At 36.2% G+C, this 22,922-nt stretch overlaps 1 protein-coding gene across 2 annotated transcripts in view; it reads right to left on the bottom strand.

Moving 5' to 3' along the window:
- The window catches only part of poln (polymerase (DNA directed) nu), a 51,430-nt gene extending 33,285 nt beyond the window's left edge, over nucleotides 1-18,145 (bottom strand). The window contains exons 1-10 of one of the 2 annotated variants that reach the window (XM_067401508.1): nucleotides 18,065-18,145; nucleotides 17,542-17,652; nucleotides 16,817-16,885; nucleotides 16,625-16,693; nucleotides 16,460-16,520; nucleotides 14,376-14,440; nucleotides 13,844-13,927; nucleotides 13,553-13,645; nucleotides 10,859-10,969; nucleotides 6,855-6,920 (exon numbers count right to left, since the gene is read on the bottom strand). In XM_067401508.1, coding sequence (XP_067257609.1) covers nucleotides 6,855-6,920; nucleotides 10,859-10,969; nucleotides 13,553-13,645; nucleotides 13,844-13,927; nucleotides 14,376-14,440; nucleotides 16,460-16,520; nucleotides 16,625-16,693; nucleotides 16,817-16,885; nucleotides 17,542-17,580 — 657 coding nt within the window. In that variant the 5' untranslated portion in view covers nucleotides 17,581-17,652; nucleotides 18,065-18,145. Of the gene's footprint in view, nucleotides 1-6,854; nucleotides 6,921-10,858; nucleotides 10,970-13,552; nucleotides 13,646-13,843; nucleotides 13,928-14,375; nucleotides 14,441-16,459; nucleotides 16,521-16,624; nucleotides 16,694-16,816; nucleotides 16,963-17,175; nucleotides 17,248-17,541; nucleotides 17,653-18,064 lie in introns of those variants that run through there. The other variant, XM_067401507.1, reaches the window with a different exon arrangement.
- Nucleotides 18,146-22,922: the final 4,777 nt, after the last annotated feature.

The raw sequence follows: 22,922 nt of genomic DNA, 5'->3' as shown, positions 1-22,922 counted from the left end.
ATTGTTACCGGACTTTCATATAGCTAAAGATCAATGAAGTACTAATTAGCATTATATATTCATTTAGTACTCAAACATCTCCAGTCTAAATGGTAGGTATTAAGGTGCGGTCACACCGCACTTCCATTCTTAATGAATTGCCTGCCTGTCCACTAATTTTCAACATGTTTTACGCTACTTTTATAAGACAAGGCAGAGAAGGGAATGTCGCGACAGGTAGGACTCATTCATGGCATTACCATAGTATTTAATAGTAATATTGAGTGATATTGTATATTGTCTAAAGAAAGTAAAAAAAAAATACCAATGTTTTATTTCTTTGGCTTTCAGGTTTTACCAGTTATGATAACTTGAGTAACCAGAAAAGCAATATATAAATGTAAGGAATTGTTATTATTATTAATTACGTTTTGGTGTAATCGTAAATGTAGTTTAAGTGCCCTGTAGTTTTTCCACAGAAAAAAACACATTACACAAACAATGTAGTCCTACTGTACATTTACTAGCGATATAATGCCAAATATAGAACATTTACTTACAAGATCAACATGCTAATCCACAAGAAACTGATTAAACGGTCATAAAACTTTGAATGACAAGCACTGATGTCACTGATATTTTGAAAGGCTAAAGTGCCTCACGTAATCCAAGTTAGCCGTTATGCTTTCTACAATGGTAGAAGATACAGACCTTCTATCTCCCCAATAATAAGACAATCTCTGGTTTAGTTCTAACCCTAATCAAACACAGAAACTTTGTTTCACTGGAAAATCTAGCTAATTTTGTTTATAAATGAAAAGTAAAAAAAATATTAAAAATAAAACATGCATGGATGAATAACATGCATTTAGAAAATAGATAGGGTGAAATTTTATTTTATGCCAAATTAGAAAGATCTGTATATTATAAACTTTCTATCTCCATTTAAAGGCCACAGCTCATTGACTCAGTGGTTTGGTATTCCATGAATTAAAGGGTTAGTTCACCCAAAAAATGAAAATTCTGTCATTAACTTCTCACCCTCACAACACACCCGTAAGACCTTCATTCATCTTCAGAACACAAAATAAGATATTTTTGATAAAATCCGATGGCTTAATGAGGCCTGCATTGACAGCAGGTTAATTTACACTTTCAAATGGCCAGAAAGGTACTAAAGTTCTATTCAAAACATGTAACTACAGTGGTTCAACCTTAATGTTATGAAGTGATGAGAATAATTTTTGTGTGCCAAAAAAACAATAATGGCCGATTTCAAAACACTGCTTCATGAAGCTTCGAAGCTTTACGAATCTTTTGTTTTGAATCAGTGGTTCGGAGTGCACAACAAACTGCCAGTCACATGAACCACTGAGATTTCGAAACACTTATGACGTAACAAAAGCCTTGTGTACTGAAATCATGTGACTTTGGCGCTCCACTGATTCGAAACAAAAGATTCATGAAGCTTCGAAGCATTGTTTTGAAATCTCCCATCACTAGATATTGTTGAATAAAGTCATGACATGAGAGTAATTAATGACATTATTTTCATTTTTGGGTGAACTAACCCTTTAATGAAGACAGGACATTTATCAAAATTGATGCCAAGTGTTGATGAAATGTTGACAGAGCACTTCAGAAAGATCTCCCTGATGCATAGCGCAGTCAGTGAAGAGAGATGACAGTATTGTGCTGAATACAGAATATTCTCAAGGTGCGCATGTATGCGCATACACATCTCTTTAACGCACAAATGTAATCCTGCCTGCTCTGTGTTTCAGAGGAAAATTTAATCAGCTCACACATACACAGTGAGTCACACACCCTGAAGCAGTGTTATAATACACATCCCTGTGATGCTTTGGTACAGTCAACTTCAAATGACTAGAGGAAAGCCATACATCACTCAGATGCAACACCCACCACAACATTGACTCACCCAATGGAAACTCTTCACATATGGAGAGAATTAGTTCTCTCCATATGTGTATGGTCCTGAAAATCATGTGATACGAACAGTAAAAAGACAGAAAGAAGAAACAAAGAAATCAAGATGAAGAGAAAGACTTCTGTCCTTATTCTACAGTTCTTTGGTGTGATTGTCCAAGGAGCTCGTGTTTGTCTCTGGATGGAATAGAAATATCTGGGCATCTGTTCAAGAACACTTGTGGGATTCTGATCCAAAGGCAGCTAATTTTTTGTTATGACTCTAAAGCCTGCAAAAGCTTTGCCTTAAGCAAATCTGTATTAAAGTTGAAAAGAGTTGCCTAGGCAGATTTGTGTGCGTGTTCATAGACAAAGGGGATGTGAGAAGAAAAAGAAAGCGAGAGTGTGTGTGTTACAGAAAGATACCAGCACAAGGCAGCCGCCCCCTCTGCAGCATAGCAGAGGCAGCATTCAAGTTTCACCAAAAGCAGGAGAAACACAAAACATTGAATATGCATCCCAAAAATGTCTAATGGACAAATAAAATCCAGAGAATATTGTTTGTGAGTTTTAGACATGCCACAAAAAATGCACAACCTATTGACTGGACATGACTTTGGCTATCCCTAACAGTCCTAGATTCAAATGGTAGTATACACACCAGCATATTGGTGGAGAGGAGATAGAGTGATGAAGCCAATCAGTATATATATGGGGATGATTAGGAAGCCATGATGAAGGACAGAATCCACGGGCAAATATGACCAGGATGCCGGGGTTATACCCCTACTATTTTCGAAGGACATCCTGGGATTTTTAATGACCACAGAGAGTCAGGACCTTGGTTTTACATCGCATCCATAGGACGGTGCCTATTGACAGTGTCCCCATCACTATACTGGGGCGTTAGGACCACAGGGTGAGCACCTCCTGCTGTCAGTAACACCTCTTCCAGCAGCAACCTAGTTTTCCCAGGAGGTCTCCCATCTAGGTACTGACCAGGCTCAGCCATGCTTAGCTTCAGTGGGCAATCAGTCTTGGGCTACAGGGTGATGGCTGCTGACTCTTCTATGTTAAAACACTGGTGCTGCGTAATATTTTTGTGGATTTTTTTTTTTTTAGGATTCTTTGATGAATAGAAAGCATTTATGTGAAATCTAAATACATACAAAGCTTTACTAACATTTAGCATTTGAAGAAGCTCTCACAAGATACAGACATGGACTACAGCACAAAAATCAGCTATGAAAAAATGTGATTCTAATCCTCCTTAAATCCAGATTGTCTGAAAGCTTCTGACTTAGACTTGCTTTTGAAGGATTTTGAAAGAGTAAGAGCAGAAAAAGAAGTAAAGATAAATATGAAAGGTAAAAGTGTAGGGGCAGGGTCAAAAATGGTCTTCGGGGGTGGTGGACGAACATGGTCATCCACACACAATGTACCCAACTGCGAGCCCAGTTAGGACATCCTTGCAGCTGCAGGGGAGTTAATAAAGGCCTTTTGAAGCAATGCGTTTGTGTAAAAAAAATTCCATATTTAACACGTTATAAAGTAAAACAACTAGCTTCCGCCAGACCGCCTTCCATATTCAACTTACAAAGAAAGTGTAACGTCTCTCACAGTTCAACACGCTTATGCGACGTCAGATATGCTTTTTTTTGTAAGTTGAATACAGAATGTTGTCTTTTGGAAGCTATAGTTATTTCACTTTATAATGTGTTAAATATGGATATTTTATATGGATAACATTAAATATGGATAACACAAACACATCGCTTCACTTCAAAAGGCCTTTATTAACTCCCCAGAGCTGTGTGGAGTATGTTTATGATGGATGGATGCATGCACTTTTTTTTAAAGCTTCAAACAGGTGGTTTGTAATATCTGCTCAAATGCAGATGTATATAATGTGCTAAACAGTAATTTAGTTTCTAAAATATAAAATGCTTTTGTACTGTATGATAACACAAAGCATGTGTCTGTAACAAAATCATGTTTTGTTATGAGTGAGTAATATTGGTGATTGCTAATGTAATAATATGATATCTTCTGATATCAGCATGCTCACAGTTATATATACACTGATCAAGCATAACATTATGACCACCTTCCTAATATCATGTTGGTCCCCATTTTGCTGCCAAAACAGCCCTGACCTGTCGAGGCATGGACTCCACTAGAAGGTGTGCTGAGGTATCTGGCCCCAAGAGGTTAGCAGCAGATCCTTTAAGTCCAGTAAGTTGCAAGGTGGGGCCTCCATGGATCGGAACTGTTTGTTCAGCACATCCCACAGATGCTCGATTGGATTAAGATCTGGGGAATTTGGAGGCAAAGTCAACACCTCAAACTCATCCCCACGTGCATCAATGAGCCTTGGCCACCCATGACCTTGGCCACCTTGTGAACCTTGTTGCCGGTTCACCACTGTTCCTTTCTTGGACCACGTTTGATAGATACTGACTACTGCAGACCAGGAACACACCACAAGAGCTGCAGTTTTGGAGATGCTCTAACCCAGTCATTTAGCCATCACAGTTTGGCACTTGTCAAATTCGCTCAAATCCTTACGCTTGCCCATTTTTCCTGCTTCTAACATCAACTTTGAGGACAAAATGTTCACTTGCTGCCTAATATAACCCACCAACAGGTGCTGTGATGAAGAGATAATCAGTGTTATTCACTTCATCTGTCAGCTGTCAAAATGTTATGTCTGACTGGTGTGTGTGTGTGTGTGTGTGTGTGTGTGTGTGTGTGTGTGTGTATATATATATATTATATATATATATATATATATATTATATATATATATATATATATATATATATATATATATATATATATATATATATATATATATAAAATATACACGCATACATACACACACACACACACACCTAACTGTTGACTTTGACCTAACTGTATAATATATATATGTCGTGATCACAGAAATACATTATATTTTAAAGTATATTAAAATAGAAAACCATTATTTTAAATTGTAATAATATTTCACAGTAATGCTGTTTTTCGGTATGTTTGATATACAGCATGATGAACACGAGACTTCTTTTAAAAACATAATAATAGTAATGCATCCAATCTTTTGACTGGTACTGTAATTTAAACTATAGGCCTATACAAAATTTTCTTTACATGATGTGCATTTATACGTGCATGCATAAGATCATAAAAATCATGTTTTCTGTCAAGAATGAACATTATATTGATGTTAATACTGTTACCTACGGAAGAGGATTAGGGCCAAGCAATAATAATAAAATAAAACCATCTAGAGATTAAAGTTGTTAAATTTTGAGAAAAAAAGTTAAATTTCAAGAAAAAAGTCGAGATAAAATGTTAAGAATAAACTCGTTAAATTATGAGAACAATTTCGTAATTTAACGAATTTGTTCTTGTAATTTAATGACATTTTTCTTAATTTAACGAGTTTATTCTCTACATTTTATCTCGACTTTTTTCTTGAAATTTAACAAATTTTTTCTCATAATTTAACAAGTTTTTTCCTCATAATTTAACAAGTTTATTCTCAACATTTTATCTTGACTTTTTTCTCGAAATTTAACAACTTTAATCTCGAGATGGTTTTATTTTTTATTATTGCTTGGCCCTAATCCTCTTCCGTAGTTATCAGCATGACCACAGAGGGTTTTTTCACAAAGCCTACCTGACTGAAAGGGCTCATTATGCGGGTCATTATGCAGGTCATTTTGCGGGTCTGTCGTCTTCTCAGGTGTGAATCACAGCATTATTTATGAAGATTCATACCTCCATGTATACTGTGTGTCTTCACAAAAATGTCTTATAAAATAAATCAATATATTGTTTTATATGAACGAGTAGGCAGGATAGTTTTACATCATTTTGAAGCAAAAATTCTAGTCTACCTCCAATACCCAGAAGTCTAGTGAAAACATATTTTGTACTTATTTTGTGGCCTTATTTCAGTGACTTAAGTTTTTTGTTTTTTCAATAACCATGCATAAATGTTATTCCTTCAAATACAAACATGTAAATACATGTTGCTCACATATTATGGTAGCGTAGTTCATGCTGAATACAGTGTAATCACACATTTTCCATTAATATGTTTATGAGCAACTGAAAAAAGCACAAATGTCAGGGCATGTCAAATCAGTCTCAGACTCCAGAGGGTTAATAACACAGTCATTCAGCATCATACTGTATGAACGAGCACCCTCTCAGGATGCTCTCAATCTTCCCTAGACTGCAATTAAAGGCAGATGATTTTTCTTAATCCGTCTTAGCAACTAATTAAGCTCATTTATATGCTAGCTCATCAACGAAATTAATTTTTTTAATGCACTGGTTACAGTACAATACTCAGATGAATAAACCTCCAGAGGTGACTTGACTGAATTTAGTGTGAAAGAGACAGATCATTTATAATCGTATGTGACAAGCGTATGGTTTGAGGCATTCATTGCAGTCAAAAATAATGACAAGCACAATTATTCTAAAGAAAGAATGAAAGACTTGATTGATGGATTGAAAATGCACCTGAAGGAAGCAGATATTGTTAAAGGACAATGTTCTCTTTGCGTGTGTATTGTTGCAACTTGCAACAGTGTAAATTCTACATCAAGTGCACATTGGATCCTGAGACAAATCTAGAGATGAGCAATCGATCTGTCACAACAGAGAGAGAGAAGAAAGAGAGAGAGAATGGTATAATATAATGGGGCATCAAAGGGTTGTGTCAGATCTTATTTTGTTCAAAATGTGACCCAGACCGAGAGTTATATTTTTTAAAATAGAAACAGTGGGCAGTGGATGTGTGCATGTGTGTGAAAGAGAAACAGAGCATGAAAAAATACCTAGAAAAGTGAAGGAGAGAAAAAAAGAGGACGGCTCAATAGTAAACCAGGCAAATGATAGAGTTGAAAGGTAAAAAGAGAAGCACTCACAGGATGTTTAGCAGATAGCCTGCCACTCACTGTACTTGTCTGATTCCATGTGGAAGAAATGAACGTCTAAGAAGCAGAGAAATAGAGAAAATAAATGTTTAAATAATGACACTATAGCTGTGTCAGGTCATTTATTTATAAACAACATTAAAAAAAACAGAGGCTGAAAAAGAAAGAAAAAATACTATAGTGACAAATAAATGGAAAACATTGTATAAAACAAGTAAAATAAATCATTTAAAAAATAAAATAAAAACAAAATTAATATACTCTAGGATGGAGATAAGAAATACAACAGTACGATAAAAAGGCATGTTTTAAGGTGTTTTCACACTTAGTCCTTTTCAGGGGTCTGAGCACAGTTCGCATGATTTTTGGCCCATAAATGAACCGAACCGAGACCAACTCAGGAGGTTGTCTGTTCACTAAAAATGCAATCTGAACACGGAGGGCCCTATTTTAACGATGTAAACGCAAAGTGTGAAGCGCATGGCGCAGGTGCACTCAGGGCGTGTCCAAATCCACTTTTGCTATTTTAACGACGGAAAAACGGTCCGTGCGCCGGGGCGCATTTTTGAAATGGGTTGTCCCTATTCTCTTAATGAGTAATGGGCGTAACTTTCAATAAACCAATCAGAGTGTCATCTCTCATTCCCTTTAAGAGCGAGATGCACTGGCGCCATGGCGGATTGCTATTTACATGCCGGAATTTGTTGGCGGAAAAGCTAAACGCTTTTCAAGCGAAGAAACTGATCTGCTCGTGCGCGAAGTTAAAGCGCGCGAGCAGATCATCTACGGGACAAGCAGGATATAACATATATATATATATATATATATTATATAACATTATAAAATACACTGACTTATTAAACACACCGATTCAACTGAGTTCAACGAGTGATGTTTTGCTGAAATTACCTGTTAAGTGGCCAGTCAATCTTTCAGTCGTCTGCGTTGGATGCAGGCTTTCAAATAGCTCCGCGCGATCAGTCAGTTAATATGTGTGTGTATTGGCAAGATTCTTGTTCAATTAATTAGCCAGTTTCGTTCATCATTGTAAGAAGTAATACACCCTTTTCACAGTGACGTCAGTTAACTTCCGCCTATCCGCAAAGCAGTGTAGCCTATCAGTTGTTCCGTCTTACCTTCGCGCCGGCGACTTCTCGGGAAAATGCTTTAATAACTTTAAATGCGAACTGTTTATGTCAAGAATTTACACATTCGGGTTCTTCTGGTAATGATATTTATTATTTCCTTTCTGTAACTGCCTTGGTTAGGGTTTCCACGAGCAGAAACTTTAGCAATGTTGTGTCCGTGAATTGCTGTCAGAGTTTTATCACAACGATTGTGTCCACACAAATCTATTAGCCTATTTGGAATAACAAGAACATTGTCTTTAAAAACAAATCTTTGTTTTTAGAAATTGGTAGGCTATAATAATGGATATTGTTCTTGTGAGATTTATATATGAGTAATGGACACCTGGAAGTAACACATCCAAATATAATACTCCGAAGAATTAATAGTGTGAAGATTTGAGACAATTTTACATCATACCAGTTTAAACTGAACTGCTGCAATATATTAAGAGTGTATAATCTGTAAGGAGTGTATTGAAAATACGAAACGGAAGTAGCCTATGTGTTCATTTAATGTTATTCCCTGGAGAAATAATTTGATTTCGTTCATTTAATGCTGCTATAACAATGAGTATACTATTGTAAATCCTCTGTATATTTTTGTATGCGACGATCTTGTTCTGCAATAAAGAGATGAATGATGACAATGTTTTTTTTTTTACTATGGTAAAAATGCCATGTACATGAGTCAGTTTTTACATTACAGTCTTCATGTAGAAATAGTATTATATTAAACACAATTTGCATTATTATGTGTCATATTTATCGAAATAAAAGTTTAAAAATAGACTTTGATATTTAAAAAGAATAAGCTTATGTTGATCTTCATTGTACATAGGCCTGTAGGCACTGAAATAAGTAGTACTTTAAGCTTTGAATGATTAGTTTTTTACTGCATGTAAATGTTGGAAACATGCGTTTATTTCACAAATGTATATAAACAGCTTCATCTGCAATAAAGACAGCAAAGTTTGCAAGATATGGGCAGCAAATTGCATGGCTTCAGTAACTGTTACGTATTCAACTCCTCCGACTTCAAGCAGCAAATCGCGCCGATCGGTAAGTTTGTTTGAGATCTGCGGCTGCCTCACCTTGAATGTACATGAAATTAAGCGACTACAGTTATCCTTTAACCACATTTGTGGCATATGTACAAATATTGAGTGCACTTCATTTGAGTCGCGCTAGTATTCCACTATGCCGACGGAAGTCCTAATTCTAGCCTAATTCTAATACACACAATGACTATTCATCATTACATTTTTATATTTATGTAGCCTACACAATAATATTCTTTTACACTGTAATCCTTTTGTTTTTAATATTTGGCATGTTTGTGTGATGCGTATCCCTGTGTGTAATAAGCAAAGTCAACGCGCACTGTGGACGCGCCCAGAGGTGCAGTTTCTACCATCGTGCTCTAACAAAAAAATATTGCGCCACTGACTTTAGACCAGGTTTGAGTTGGTCTATGGCGCAGTCTATTTTCAGCTCCTTAAAATAGCAATGCGCCTGAACACACCTCTTTTTTAGACCAGCCCGCCCATGGGCGCACTAATTGGCGCAAATGCATTTACTAATTTAAGGACGTGGCGCTGAACGGGAAAACGCGAACGGCGCCGGACGCAAACTAGCAAACACACTTGCGCTGCGCCTTGCGTCGTATTGCGCCGGGTGTATTATAGGGCCCAAACTGCTCTGGGCTTGCTTGATTTTTCCGTTCGCGAATTCCAACGTAGTTTGGTCATCAGATGCCTCTGTACAAATCAGATGTTCATCATCGCGGCATCTTCTCTCAGGTCTCTATAAATTATTTGTTCACAACGTACACTCGTTTGTTTCGATTTTAACTGCTTCCCAACTGTGTAAGAGAGATGCACCTGCATGCTTTGCCAGTTTAATTTTTTTTTAAATATACGGTTTTACAAGTGTGCACACCTAGCTCATGCACAGAAAACCAGCTGTCACAGCGCTTGTATTAAACTGAATAATCTGTAGTGTCTTATTGCATTTAAAGTGTCAAAACACTCTAGGTTCACATAAACAGGCTTTGTCTTAAGTAAATGTATTTGGGAAAGAAATCGTGTATGCTTATCAGTATACCATGCATTACTGTAAGCCTAATAAAACAATCAGTAGAATCACATTTTATTCATAAAGTGAATATGCATTTTTATTTTTTCATTTGATTATTCAATTTCTTACTTGAATGCTGCCTTTAGGTATATCTACTGTACATGGAAAATTTAAAGCAATTTATTTCATTTGCATGTTTCTTTTATTGTATTTGTCCTTTTCTTCTATGCTGATGTCATCATTGCCGTCTGCAATTAAAAAACATGATTCAAGGAAAACAATTAAATGTTTACAAAGATGGATGTGTGATATAGTGCAAGAATATGGATGTAATATTGCAACAAAATTTATATTTTTGTGCAAAAGAAACAACTTTTCTACTCGAGCATTTGTAGCAATGTTGTTTTACAAAATAATAAATAATAATCTTTACAAACAAATATCAGGGTTAGTGAGGCACATGCAATGTAAGTGAATGGGATCAAATTTTGAAGGCCATAGGGTCAAGCCATTAAATACTAAACTGGACAAGATTCAAAAAGCAACAGTATGAACACAAAGAAGTCTGAGACCACATTCCTACTAAAGTGGACCAAAAAAGGATCAGAGTCCTCTTTCAGGGACAGCGTGTGAACGTAAAGAGAACTGGGTCCTTTTTCACTTGGTTCACCTCTTGGTCCACATATAGGGGCCTGAGTTTGTTTTTTAAAGAGGACTCAAGTGTGAAAACTCCCTTTAAAATCTAATTTTATATGGTTTGATTTCTAGTCTACATGTGAAATGTTTCACCTTGCTCGTACAAGACAAAATGCCATCCACAAATGCAGTCTTGATTTTGTGAATCTGTCTGTATTCCAGTATGATTTTGGGCAGTGGATGCAGCTTCTGTAGTTGTAATAGCTATAAAAGAGTGCAGAAAAAAACAATGAAAAGTGTCAATTAAAGGCACACTATGTAAATTTTCACCACTAGAGGTTGCTTATTCAAAACAAAAGCGTAGCTTGAAGACGCCTTGATTTTGCAGAATCATGGGAGGTGTTGTTTTCACGTCTACAGCTGGTGGAAAAGAATCGACACGAGACTCGGGCAGAAATCATGTTCACAGATGAGATTATTAACATTACTTGAATTATGAAGCAGAGCAGGAGCAAATCCAAACAAACAAAGGAAACCAAAGGTAACGCAGGTATGTCATTGATAGGTGACGCATGGACACGGTTTGTGCCCTGGTTATAATTGGGTATTTCTCTGGATTTAAACATTCTTGGAAACATTTGGGATAATGTAAATACACAAGTCATCAAAATATATAACACTGTTCTATTGGTTTGTGGATATTTTAATCCAAAAAACCTTACATATTGTGCCTTTAAGCTGAATTATACAGTGCACAGCATAAATGAGTACACCCCCTCTGAACAAATACAAAAGATGTATTTTCCTTATGATCACTAATACAATTCGTTGAAAGATGGCAAAACTAAAATGTATTAAACCTATACATAATAAAAACTGAGAAATTTTTGTCATTAATAGCCATAAAATATGTAAATTAGCCAATTTTGTTTAAATTAATGATTGCAGAAATGAGTACACCCTAGATTGAATATTATACATTTGTTGAATTCAAACACTTAGTATGCCCTCCATAATTTTGAATATACTGCTCTGACCCTTCTTGGCACGGAGTGTACAAGTCCATGACAAATTGTCACATCTGTCCAAATTGTCCACATATGTCCACAGAAGGTTTTTCACCTTGGGAGAATGTATATTCTCATTATCATGTTGAAAAAATGCCCAACAATGCAGGGAATGAGGAAAAGGTAACATCTTCTGTTTCAAGTTTGTGTATTAAATTACACAGGGGTGTGGGAATTCATGACAGCATTGATAAAGCACAACTCCCTCATACCTTCAGCACTCACACATCCCTATATAAGAGCTTTACTGCCACTGAACTTTACTGTGGGAACCAGGCACTTGTCACTGTACTCCTCCTCTAGCAACACCATAACATTTTGGATGCCGTTAGATCCAAAAGGATTGATTTGGTCTCATGAGAGCTGAGTTTTGATTCCCAAAATCTATATTTTGTAAATATGGGTTTGGAAATGGCTAACTGATTTTATTGCTTTGGCTACAGTAGGTAGTTCCAGTGAAAACAACAACCATGCATGTCATTTCTGCAGTCTGCATCTTACTCTGTGAATAAACAGTCACTCTTTTCATAGCTTTTGCTGGCTCTGAGATATTTCTGGCTCGCTTGGTATTTCTCCTGCTCTTTGTCTAGCAAAAAAATCCCTCATCACTAAATAATAGCTTAAAACGAAGGCCTGATTATTTCAGGGGCCTTGTCACAAGTCTATTGTTTTTGAATTTCTGTGTTACTTTTGCTATATTTTCACACTTGAAACAATGATTTGGTAATCCTCTTGTACCAATGTCCTCTTTTGTGCTAAGAAATAAGGCTCCTGACAGTTCTCTCCCAAGTGGTTCCATTGTTGTCAGCATTAAGTCTGAGAATGATTCAGTGGACTATATAACACTTTTAATTGTCAAGAAATTACTTCTTTTTAAATGTTTTGGTTCAACATACTTACCTGTTGATCACACATTACCTTAAACTTACACCAGAAAGTTTTTATTTCATTTAATTTAGTAACTTTTAGGAGGGTGTACTCATTTTTGCTACACATTTTATCACCTTGATAAGAAAATCTTATTTTCCTGAATAATTTTGACATGCTTCTTTGGTAATTGATTAGGCAGACTTTCTGGAACATTATCTCTCTAAAGAACCCTAACATGTCTTCTAAGTAATTGAGTAATTGCTGACTTTGAGAAGTTTCAGAGGGTGTGTACTCATTTGTACTGTGCACTGTACAAAACAGATACACCCCTCTTAATTTAAGACATCATGTGTCAAAAGAAAATCATCTAAAACATTTAAAGAATTAGATTTAAGGAAAAAAAAAACTTCTATAGCCTATGAGCAATTTCACATATCTAAAAAATGTTGTGCATCAGGTAATCTGAGAATTTGATATGCACTGTTAATCATTAAAAATTGCAAACTAAGCATTAAGATTGGTGTGGACAACAATTAAAGGGTTGGCGTTTGGACGTAACCATGGAAGCAGGCACGGAGTTCAAATTGTTGAATAAAGTCGATGTTCTTGCGCACAAAAAGTACTCTCGTTGCTTCATAACATTAAGGTTCAACAACCTTTCTGGTCATCAAAAGGTCCAATGATGTTGCTGCCTATTTGCGGATCAGATACCCTCGGATTTCATCAAAAATATCTTAATTTGTGTTCCGAAGATGAACGAAGGCCTTACAGGTGTGGAATGACATGAGGGTGAGTACTTAATGACAGAAATTTCATTTTTGGGTGAACTAACCCTTTAAATTACAATAATATCCATGAGAGCATCACTCATGTTTATCTGCATATATAAGGACATTAAATGTGTGCTCACAGCTGTTTCTGATGTAGACCGCTGTTGTTTGATTGTTTTGGGAAGCTTCTTGTTCCCACAAAGTTCATGTAAACGCAGCTTCTCGAACAGGATCTGAAAAAAGGAGAGGTTTGTAATCCACATTTACACTATACACTTTTCTGTCAACAGACCAAAAGTCAGAACAAGATGAACTGATCGTGCACAAGAGCTTGTTTCAAAACCTAGTGACCTACCTAATAGACAACATTTCGGGAAAAAATAAATAAATAAATACTGTCAGGTTTTGCAAAGCCATTCAAAAACACTGACCAGTCTGAGCTGAGCACTGCTGGACACCAAGAACTTTTGACCTGCAGCCTGGTGAGCCTCCTGCTCTAACTGCTTCAGCTTAGACTGAGAGAGAACACAAGCAAGACCCTAATTAGAAGTGAGAAGCTGTACATTCTGACACTTTCAAATATGGAAGACACAGTAAAACCCCCACAAAGAATAATCCAGTAGTGTTTTATTCAGCCCTTCCTTTGTTCTAAGAGATCTGGGGAAGGATGGGAAAGATTTAGATAGAAGAGGAGGAAGTGTGAAAAGTGTAAAGGTTTCTGAAATCAATATAGACGAAGCACCACTAGAGAAAACAATATATGTACACTCATGAGAGAGCATGAGAAGGTAAGCGATATGAGAGGAGTTTAAGAGAAAGTAATGTTCTTTTTGAGCAGTGATAGATCTACTCATTAATATTAACTACATATAACAGACCCTCCATTCCCCTTTAGAGCAGATAGATAGGCTTAAGAAAATCACTTTTTATAGTTGTTTATAAAAATCACACACAAACTCTTACCCCCAAAATCTCTGAAGTCTTTTTCAAAGCCTCCTTGTCCACATTAATTTTATAGCTCTCCATTGCTGAGAGAGAGCGAGAACAATGTTAAAGCAGCACCTCAAAATTATTGGCTTCATTGTAAATGCAAAAGACCTCCTGGGGTGAAAATCAAGTTTTTAATGTTGTTTATACAGTGTTTTTAATACGCTTTAAGACAAAGCATGAGCAAACCATCAGTCAACCATTGCGGAGTAAAACTGCAGTGTGCCAAAGACAGTTTCAAAACCAGCGTTTGAAACTGGCCCTGTTTCCTATCATCACAATCTCTTAACTAATCACTTTCTATGCCGTTCAAAGCATTTCTAAGTATGCTGATGTTTAGAAGGCAGCAGTCTGACTCTGAGATGGCAAACGGGAACATGGTTTCTGTAACATCAGTAACACATTATTAGCTATTTCATAACAGTCAAGCCTAAGGCTAATCATATTAATTACAGTGTCTGACGTTGTAATAAACCATGTCCGAGCAATGCATAAAATGCATTACTATTCTGATATATCGACTTGTAGAGTAGACGACCCTGTATAATTCACTGTTCCTCTTCTTCTTCTGAATGAGTTTCTGGTTCAAACATATATTGCTCAACTAAGCCATTATTTCCACTTGCCATTGTGTAGTGTTTACTAAAGATGACTGAGTGGATCAGGTAGTCCGAGCTGGTGTAAATGAGTGGAGGCAGGGACTACTTTGCATATTAATGTAACAGTATACTTAATTAAGCAAGTGTAGAGTTACATTCAAGCTATTTTAAGGCATAAAGAAATTATTTTCACATGAAAAAAAGCATTTACATATGTCATTTTGATTATCAAAATTATTGACTGCAGGGGTACTTTAAAGCAGTGATATATAGCTGGTGTAATTTGCGGGTGTAACGGGAGGGACCTGTCCCCACCACTTTTTAAAAACATCTCCCAGTACAGATGTATCTAATACAAATTAACATCTCTAGTTGACTAGCAGAGTTAAATAAGAGTCAATCTGGTGCTGGAATGTGTTGTTTTTATAATCATGCTGAGTGCTTGTTGCCGCTGTTATCAGTGGTAGTGTTTCGTGCATAGACGAGTGCTTCAATCTATCGCTAACCGTTGTGGAGGCCCTCTATTCGTTCCGTTGAAATCACAAAATAAAATGCACAGAAACGTGTCCCTGCTCTTGATTTACAATCACTGATGAACATTGAGAGGGAAAAAAAATATTATATATATATATATATATATATATATATATATATATATATATATATATATATATATATATATATATATATATATATATATATATATATATATATATATATATATATATATATATATAAGTGCGAATTATAACTCAGAACCTCTAGCAAGCTTAACAAAAGTTCTACCGCCAGACCACTTGAACTCACGAATACTAATAGCAAATCTATTTGTTCACTAATGTGAACAATCTTGGGTCTAACAACATATTGTATTATAGTAGCTGTAAGGATGAAACTATCACATTAAACATGAGTTCTATGTCATGAAATTAAACTCTGTACTACTGAAATTGATTTCTGGACATTGTAATGTTATTTTCTCTCTCTCTCTCTCTGTCTCTCACACACACAGTTTTTGTGAATTGTGGTGACTTTCCATAGGCCGTAATGCATTTTATACTGTACAAACTGTATTTTCTATCCCCCTACACTACCCCTACCCCTAAACCTAACCATCACAGGAAACTGTGCACACTTTTACTCTCACAAAAACATCATTTAGTATTTTTATTAATTTACATTGTGGGGACCGGTGGCTGGTGGTGAACTCAGGTTTATATTACATTGTGGGGACATTTGGTCATATAAACAAGTACACACACACACACACACACGCACACACGCACACTCTCCTATCCCACCTACTTTTAAAACAAAGTTACACCACTGCTTTCAAGTAAAAGTGGAAACAAAATCATTATGATTATATCATGAAATGCATAGATCATGAATATGCAGTATGATGAGATTCTGTAAGCTAAGTCATTCACTTTGCTATCTCTAGAATCTGTTTGCTCAGACCTGCCAGAACTGGAATCATCTTTTGTTCTATGCCAGAATAGAGCTGCCACAGCCCCTGAGTCTACAGAGAAACAGACAGATGGGTGGAAAGTTGAGAGAGGATGAGAGACAACTGAGAAATTGTGTACATTATGTTTTATTTAGAAAAGATTCATGTTAAATTACCTGAAGCTTGTTTTGTAGTTCCACCATTAGCTTGTGTAGGAGAGCCAAATTTGAGATTGCTTGAGTCACCTGATAAAGCAGTAAGGAGAGGCACAATGTCACTGTGAAAGTGTCATTTCCAAGTCAAAATTAAAATAAACCTGGCGGGGCGTTTTCTGACCACAATTTATTGAATCAAGTGTGTATCCTGACCTTGGCTTGCCCAGGCACAGGTTGTAGTTTGGGCATAACTGGATGTCTGTAGTGTTTGGAAAGCAGGGTCTGAAAGCAGGAAGCAGAGTCACCAGGATCTAACAACCACGCAGCAATCTGAGGATCCATGAATTGACTCCCCAACACTGCACAGAATCAGATGTCCAAGTCAAAAATCACTTAAATATTACCAACAATACCATTGTTCCCAAATTCTTTAAAAAAATTAGATTTATTATAAGTCTATATTTAATGGTAATGTCATTTAAACAGTTTCCCACTTTCGTGAATACACAGTGGGGTTCAAAAGTCCATTAGTGAGCACTGTTGAAAATATTTCTGTTAAGCACGGAACACACCAAGCCGATGTCAAAAAAACAGTGGCTACGAAAGCTGACTGTGTTGTCACCTCGCGGTGACTGCCAGTCTCGGCCAAACTGCTTAAACACACCAAAAGGTCTACAGGCTACAGCACTTGCATTCTGTGCCTGCGTGTAAGGAAATAACTGTATATCAGCAGGTATCATTGGTCTATTTTCATCATTTAAAAAGGGGAACCGAAACTAGGACTGCAGTTATACAAACTGTAAACAAAGCAGCACTTGCATTACATTTTAAATATAAATCACGCTAAATCACTTTCTTCATACCACTCGGCTCATATTATTATGAAAATATTTGCACATTTGAATGCTCAGGTAAGATGACGTCAAACTGTAACAAACTTCTGTCTGTGTCGTCTTGGCCTCTTTGCGTGCTTTCATCCCTTTAGCTTTTATACTTGTGCACAGCCAGAGTTCTCTCTCTCACCGATGGCGTGACGCCGATTCAACATGCTGAAAGTGTACAGCCAATCAATAAAAAAAACAAAAAAACAAAGGCATCTGAGTAGACCAAATGATGTGGAACACAGAAAAAACTAAGCCGACCGATGCTCAAAAAAGGCCCAACCGTTGGCCAGCTTTTTGAAATCAAATCATTCAAACTTTAATATTAGTATAAAAATATGAATTTGATATAAATTTCAGAATTTTAGAATAGAATAAAAATAGAATAGAGAATTGTAGAATATAATATTAGAACAATATTTACATCTTTCATTCAACTTTTTGAAGTTCTAACCCACCAAGTTTCAAAAAAAACTTTTCAATGTGATGACTTTGAATCTTGTAGACTTTGAATCCTACTCTACATAACATGGTAACTGTTTAAATAGTCAAGAGCTAAAAGGACATTCATGTATGTCACCTTGTGTCCAGCTCAGGTCTCTGCTGAAGTGTTTCAATGCGGTGCGAAGTAGGTCTTTAGCTTTAAAGCACACAAACAGCTTTGTGCCACACATCATCTGCAGCAGCAGCTCTCTAAGGACAGACAGACAAACAGATACAGAAAAACACTCAACATCACCTACTATCTACAGAATCTCTAAATAACATACACACAAGTGCTTACCTACAGAGGCCACATTACACATGTACAGTATTCCTTTAACCCCTTAAACCCAAAGTGTACCACCAGTGATACAAATTCTTTTACCTTTTTTTCTACTGTACTGTAATGTGAAAAATATCATACAGCTCATATAGTCATGTGTCATACATCATTTGAAAGGTCTCACAATACAACAAGCATAATTGTTTTGGGCTTTGACTGAACTTGAGTGAGTTTTTGTACATGAAGCCCTTCCCCACACCCAAACGTAAATAATATAAGGATGTGGCATTTATGTTACGCGTTTGCTTGCAGCTTCATAAATCATGCTCAGATCATGGAAAACTTACCATAACCAGTCACTTAGATCTAAAGATAATCCTCATGGAGTTATAACACTTATTCTCACAATTAAAAAGAGTAGGGGAACTTTATCAAAAAATAATTTTCTTTCCTGAGATATTGCATGTCAAATAAAAAAAAAAAAAACAGTATGTGAAATTTCCCTTGAGCAAACTTTTATTTTTTTGTCTTTTATCAGCAGTTTCTCAGCATGTCCAAATGTAATGCACGTTTATTTTCTAAAAATTTAAAAGGTTTTCTCTTAAATGATACCTACTACCATAAAAAACAACTCTAAATATTCCTTCAGGGCTTAAAGGGTTAAAGAAAAACTAATAATGAATGCTACTAATACCATCTACGACAGAAAAAGCAGGGATAGTAAGGGAAGTATACAAACGCAAACACCTCTCTGCCTCTTTCTCATTTCCTCTCCAAAAAACACCAGCACACCTGGTAAAGGCATCCTGCTTTTGTGTAAAGTCTTGTTGGGCCCAGGCTGGTGTCTGCTCTAGTCTGAGGTACAGCACCCTCTCTGGTGGTCTGTCCTGTAGTCCCTCTGAGTCCAAATCAGTCTTCAGCAAAACCAGCAGGCCACACACTGCAGGGTACAGCTTCTTCAGAAGAGACATTGAACACATCAAGCCATTAATGCTAACATACATTACCACTCGTACAACAGTTGAAAGTGCCTGGTATGAGTTGTCTAAAACTAAAGCTGCATTTATTTGACAAATACAGTGAACGGTAAATATTTTGAAATATTACTACAATTTAAAATTATCGACATAATTTATTTCTGTAATAGCAAAGCTGAATTTTCAACACCCATTACTCCAGTATTAATATGCTAATTTGGTGCTTAAGAAACATTTCTTATTATTATAAATGTTGAAAACTGTTGTAATGCTTCATTTGTTTGTGGAAGCCATGATACATTTTTTTTCAGGATTTGAAAAAACAATTATTTGAAATAGAAGTGTTTTGTAACATTATATTCACCAAAATTTGTAGTACAACCTAATAGTTTACCAACTAAAGCCCACAATCAATGCTTTTCTTCTCCAAACTAATTAATGAATATCATCTAGTGAATCTGTAAACACACCTGTTCTGGGTCCAGTTGTATTGTGCCGTCTTGGTATACCATGGTAACAACTAATGCTTTCGCTTTTCCAACCTCCTCTAACATAAATTCTCTATCCTCTTGTGAGAGACGCCCTGTGTCACACACCCTGGGATCAGAGATCAGACTAAAAGCCCCTCTAGAGATTGTTGTGTTTCCATCTTCTTTTCTATCTGTTTCTGAAGACATTTGATAGCTTATTTTGGATCCTGACAGACTTGGATTGGAGGACTTGAGGGGTTTGAAATTATTCGGTTTATTGCATCCTTGACTCTTAAATTCTTTCTGGCGTCTGAGGGGATGTCTCTGCCTCTTGACACCAGGCCGTGGAGCTTTTGGTCGTTTTAAGAGCTGCACCGAGCCCTTTACTTTAGCATGGAGGAACGTTGGGTTTCTAAGTGTATTTTCGCACGACTCCTGGGATGAAGTGATCTTAGGAGCTTCCTGTAAGGGTCCAGAGGGTTCCCATTTTCCAGTATGCTTTAGAAATGATTTCACCTCACCAGCCTGTATACGTCAAAAAAACAAAACGCCGGTAGATTTTAAGAAGAGGACATTTGAGTTCACACTCTCTCATTCATATGTGAAGGGAATATTTCACAAAAGCAATGCAAATAAAGTCAATTTCATAACACCAAAAAGCTTAAATCGGAAGCAGACAGCCATCCACATGCAACACTCCATTTTAGTGTCTGGATGTCAGTGCCAGACAAATCAGCTTAAAAAAAGCATCAAAAACAGGCTGTCACTAATAAAGCTCTCTAAAGCAGTTTTCAGGCTGATGCACCCACACTTTTATCGCTGCAAGGACAAGTCTTTGTCTGGTACTTCTCAACCCCTAAACGACCCCTATTATTCTTTATGTAACAGACATCTGCAGTAAGAGATTTCCATTATTCATTAGTAGGCTGTTTCACCTTGAAAGGAGTATAAAAAAAATAAATAAATAAATAAAAACTACAAGCACTCAGGGTCAAAATGCTTACACACTAGATAATTGATCCACAGATAATAGTGGCTTTTAATGTTTATGCTATTTATAGAACATTTAGAATTTGGTGTTCTTTGTCTAGATAACTCAGCGAGCAGGTGAGAGAACGCTGTCCTTTGGATTGTATGTGTGTGCATGCTTAATTCATTGTCAGTACTTGTTCTCTTCACAGGGTTCCTACACATTTTCCATTTAAAAATTCCATACTTTTCCATACTCAAATTTCCAGACCTCCTTCCAAACGATTTCTGCCATTGGTGAGCCTCGGTCTCCTTTTCTGTTTTTTGGCGCACCAAAAATATTCTCGCCGCTTTATAATATTAATATTGAACCACTGTACTCACATGAACTGATTAATGGATCTTGAGAGAGGAAATGTCACCGCTTCATGTTTGTAGTCCGGGTCCTACAGTCTTTTAGTGATTTTTAAATTAGTGTTTGATTGTTGAAATAAAGTTTTGTATTTAGTATTCATGTCTAGGCCCTTCTCTTCTTAAAAACCACGTACCTGTGTAACTTTTGCTGGGGATAAAATCTACAAGTACTAATATATTCCGTTTAACAAGTTGGCATGACTTAGTTTGTTTCCCTTTCCGGCCATACCACTCGCTACATAGGCGTGAATATTTAATTTGTCTATTAATTCTGTGATTTATCCATCTGCTCTGTTCTCAACATTATTTGTATCATATATTATCATATATCATATATACATATAATATATGAAACATTATATGTTTCATATATTATATGTATCAAAGTATTTTTATAGAGTAGCCTACGAGTATGAGTAGCACAAGCAGTTTCCGTAATATTTTAGAAATTCTTAACTCTATAAACATATTTGCAAAGTGAAGAGAGGTGAAAAAGGTGACATGTAGAAAGTAGATAGTTGTAGGGGGTCTGGGGGCATCCTCCCCCAGGAGAATATTTTTGTGATTTTAACATGTAAAGGAAGCATTCTGGTGCACTCTGAAAATAAAATAAATGGAAAAAACAACATTTGCTTCAAGTAAAAAATAAAAAATAAAACATTTTGGCACCGGGGCTGAGCATTGACAAATTTCACAATCGAATGCGATTTTGATTCAGAAGCTTGCGATTTGATTTTGATTTGATTACCTTTGATTCAGTATTGATTAATTTGGGCCTATCAGGTACAGTACATGGCAAATTTCCTCAAAGAAAAAAATCTCTCAACTAATGCTGTAAACAATACAGGGAACCAAAGCCGGTACGTCATTATAATATTAGGTTAAATTGATCGTAAGTTACTTACATATAGGCTAACTTACACATAAGGAAGTTTTTATTATAACGTTATAATAAAAGTGACAATTATTTTTCTACTCTTTTTATGTAGGCCTAAACATTTAAATGGTGACTGTCATAAAACAGATTTATGTATTCAATATAGAAGCACATGTTAAGTACAAATACAATGAATATGTAATAGCCTATAGTGCATATATTTAGCAAAATGCTCCTCTCAAAGTTCATTTTTGTAGCTAAATGATGAGTTATTGGACATTGTAAGGCTTTTCTGAGGTAGGCTTAATGTGACATTTTTACAAGCTGTTTTATTGACGCCTTTCTGCGGTTGAAACGCTGATTAATCGATTTCATGTGACATGACAGATTTTGGTAAGTTGTACTGTATCTTTCAACATACCTTCAGATGTTCAATCATTTTGTGTTGTAACTAGTAAAGTCAAAGAGATGGCTGGTTCACGAGCGCTACAGCGATCTGTCACGCCACAGAGCACAGACACAGATCGTGACTAACTCCAGTCTATGGAAAAATAGTAACCCCATTTGCAATTCTTATGAGAATCTTGTGTCACACAGTCACTCACCCCGAAAAAATAACTCTTCGGATGTAAACGATTCACATAAATGATGTATTTTGATTCAAAACTGCTAAGTTCGCCACAAAGTGACTAGTTTGCAGGTATAATAAATTAGAAAACTGAATAGAGGCAATAGTCTGGAAACACAAATATTTTTCCATACTCTGATTTCTTTTTTCCATACTTTTCCAGACCTGGAAAAAACTCAAATCAAATTCCATACTTTTCCAAACCGCGTAGGAACCCTGTCTTCATCACTCTGATGCTCTGTACTTCAGAACCCCAGGGAAGTTTTCTGTTGTTTTTTCTTCTCTGTACAAAGGAAACTTACAATATATATTTTGATGCTTTATCTTCATTCTTACA

Source organism: Chanodichthys erythropterus, chromosome 11, assembly GCF_024489055.1.
Source record: "Chanodichthys erythropterus isolate Z2021 chromosome 11, ASM2448905v1, whole genome shotgun sequence".
Lineage (NCBI taxonomy): Eukaryota > Metazoa > Chordata > Actinopteri > Cypriniformes > Xenocyprididae > Chanodichthys > Chanodichthys erythropterus.
Note: the sequence above shows the minus strand (reverse complement) of the source record. Positions and strands in the feature narration are given on the sequence as shown.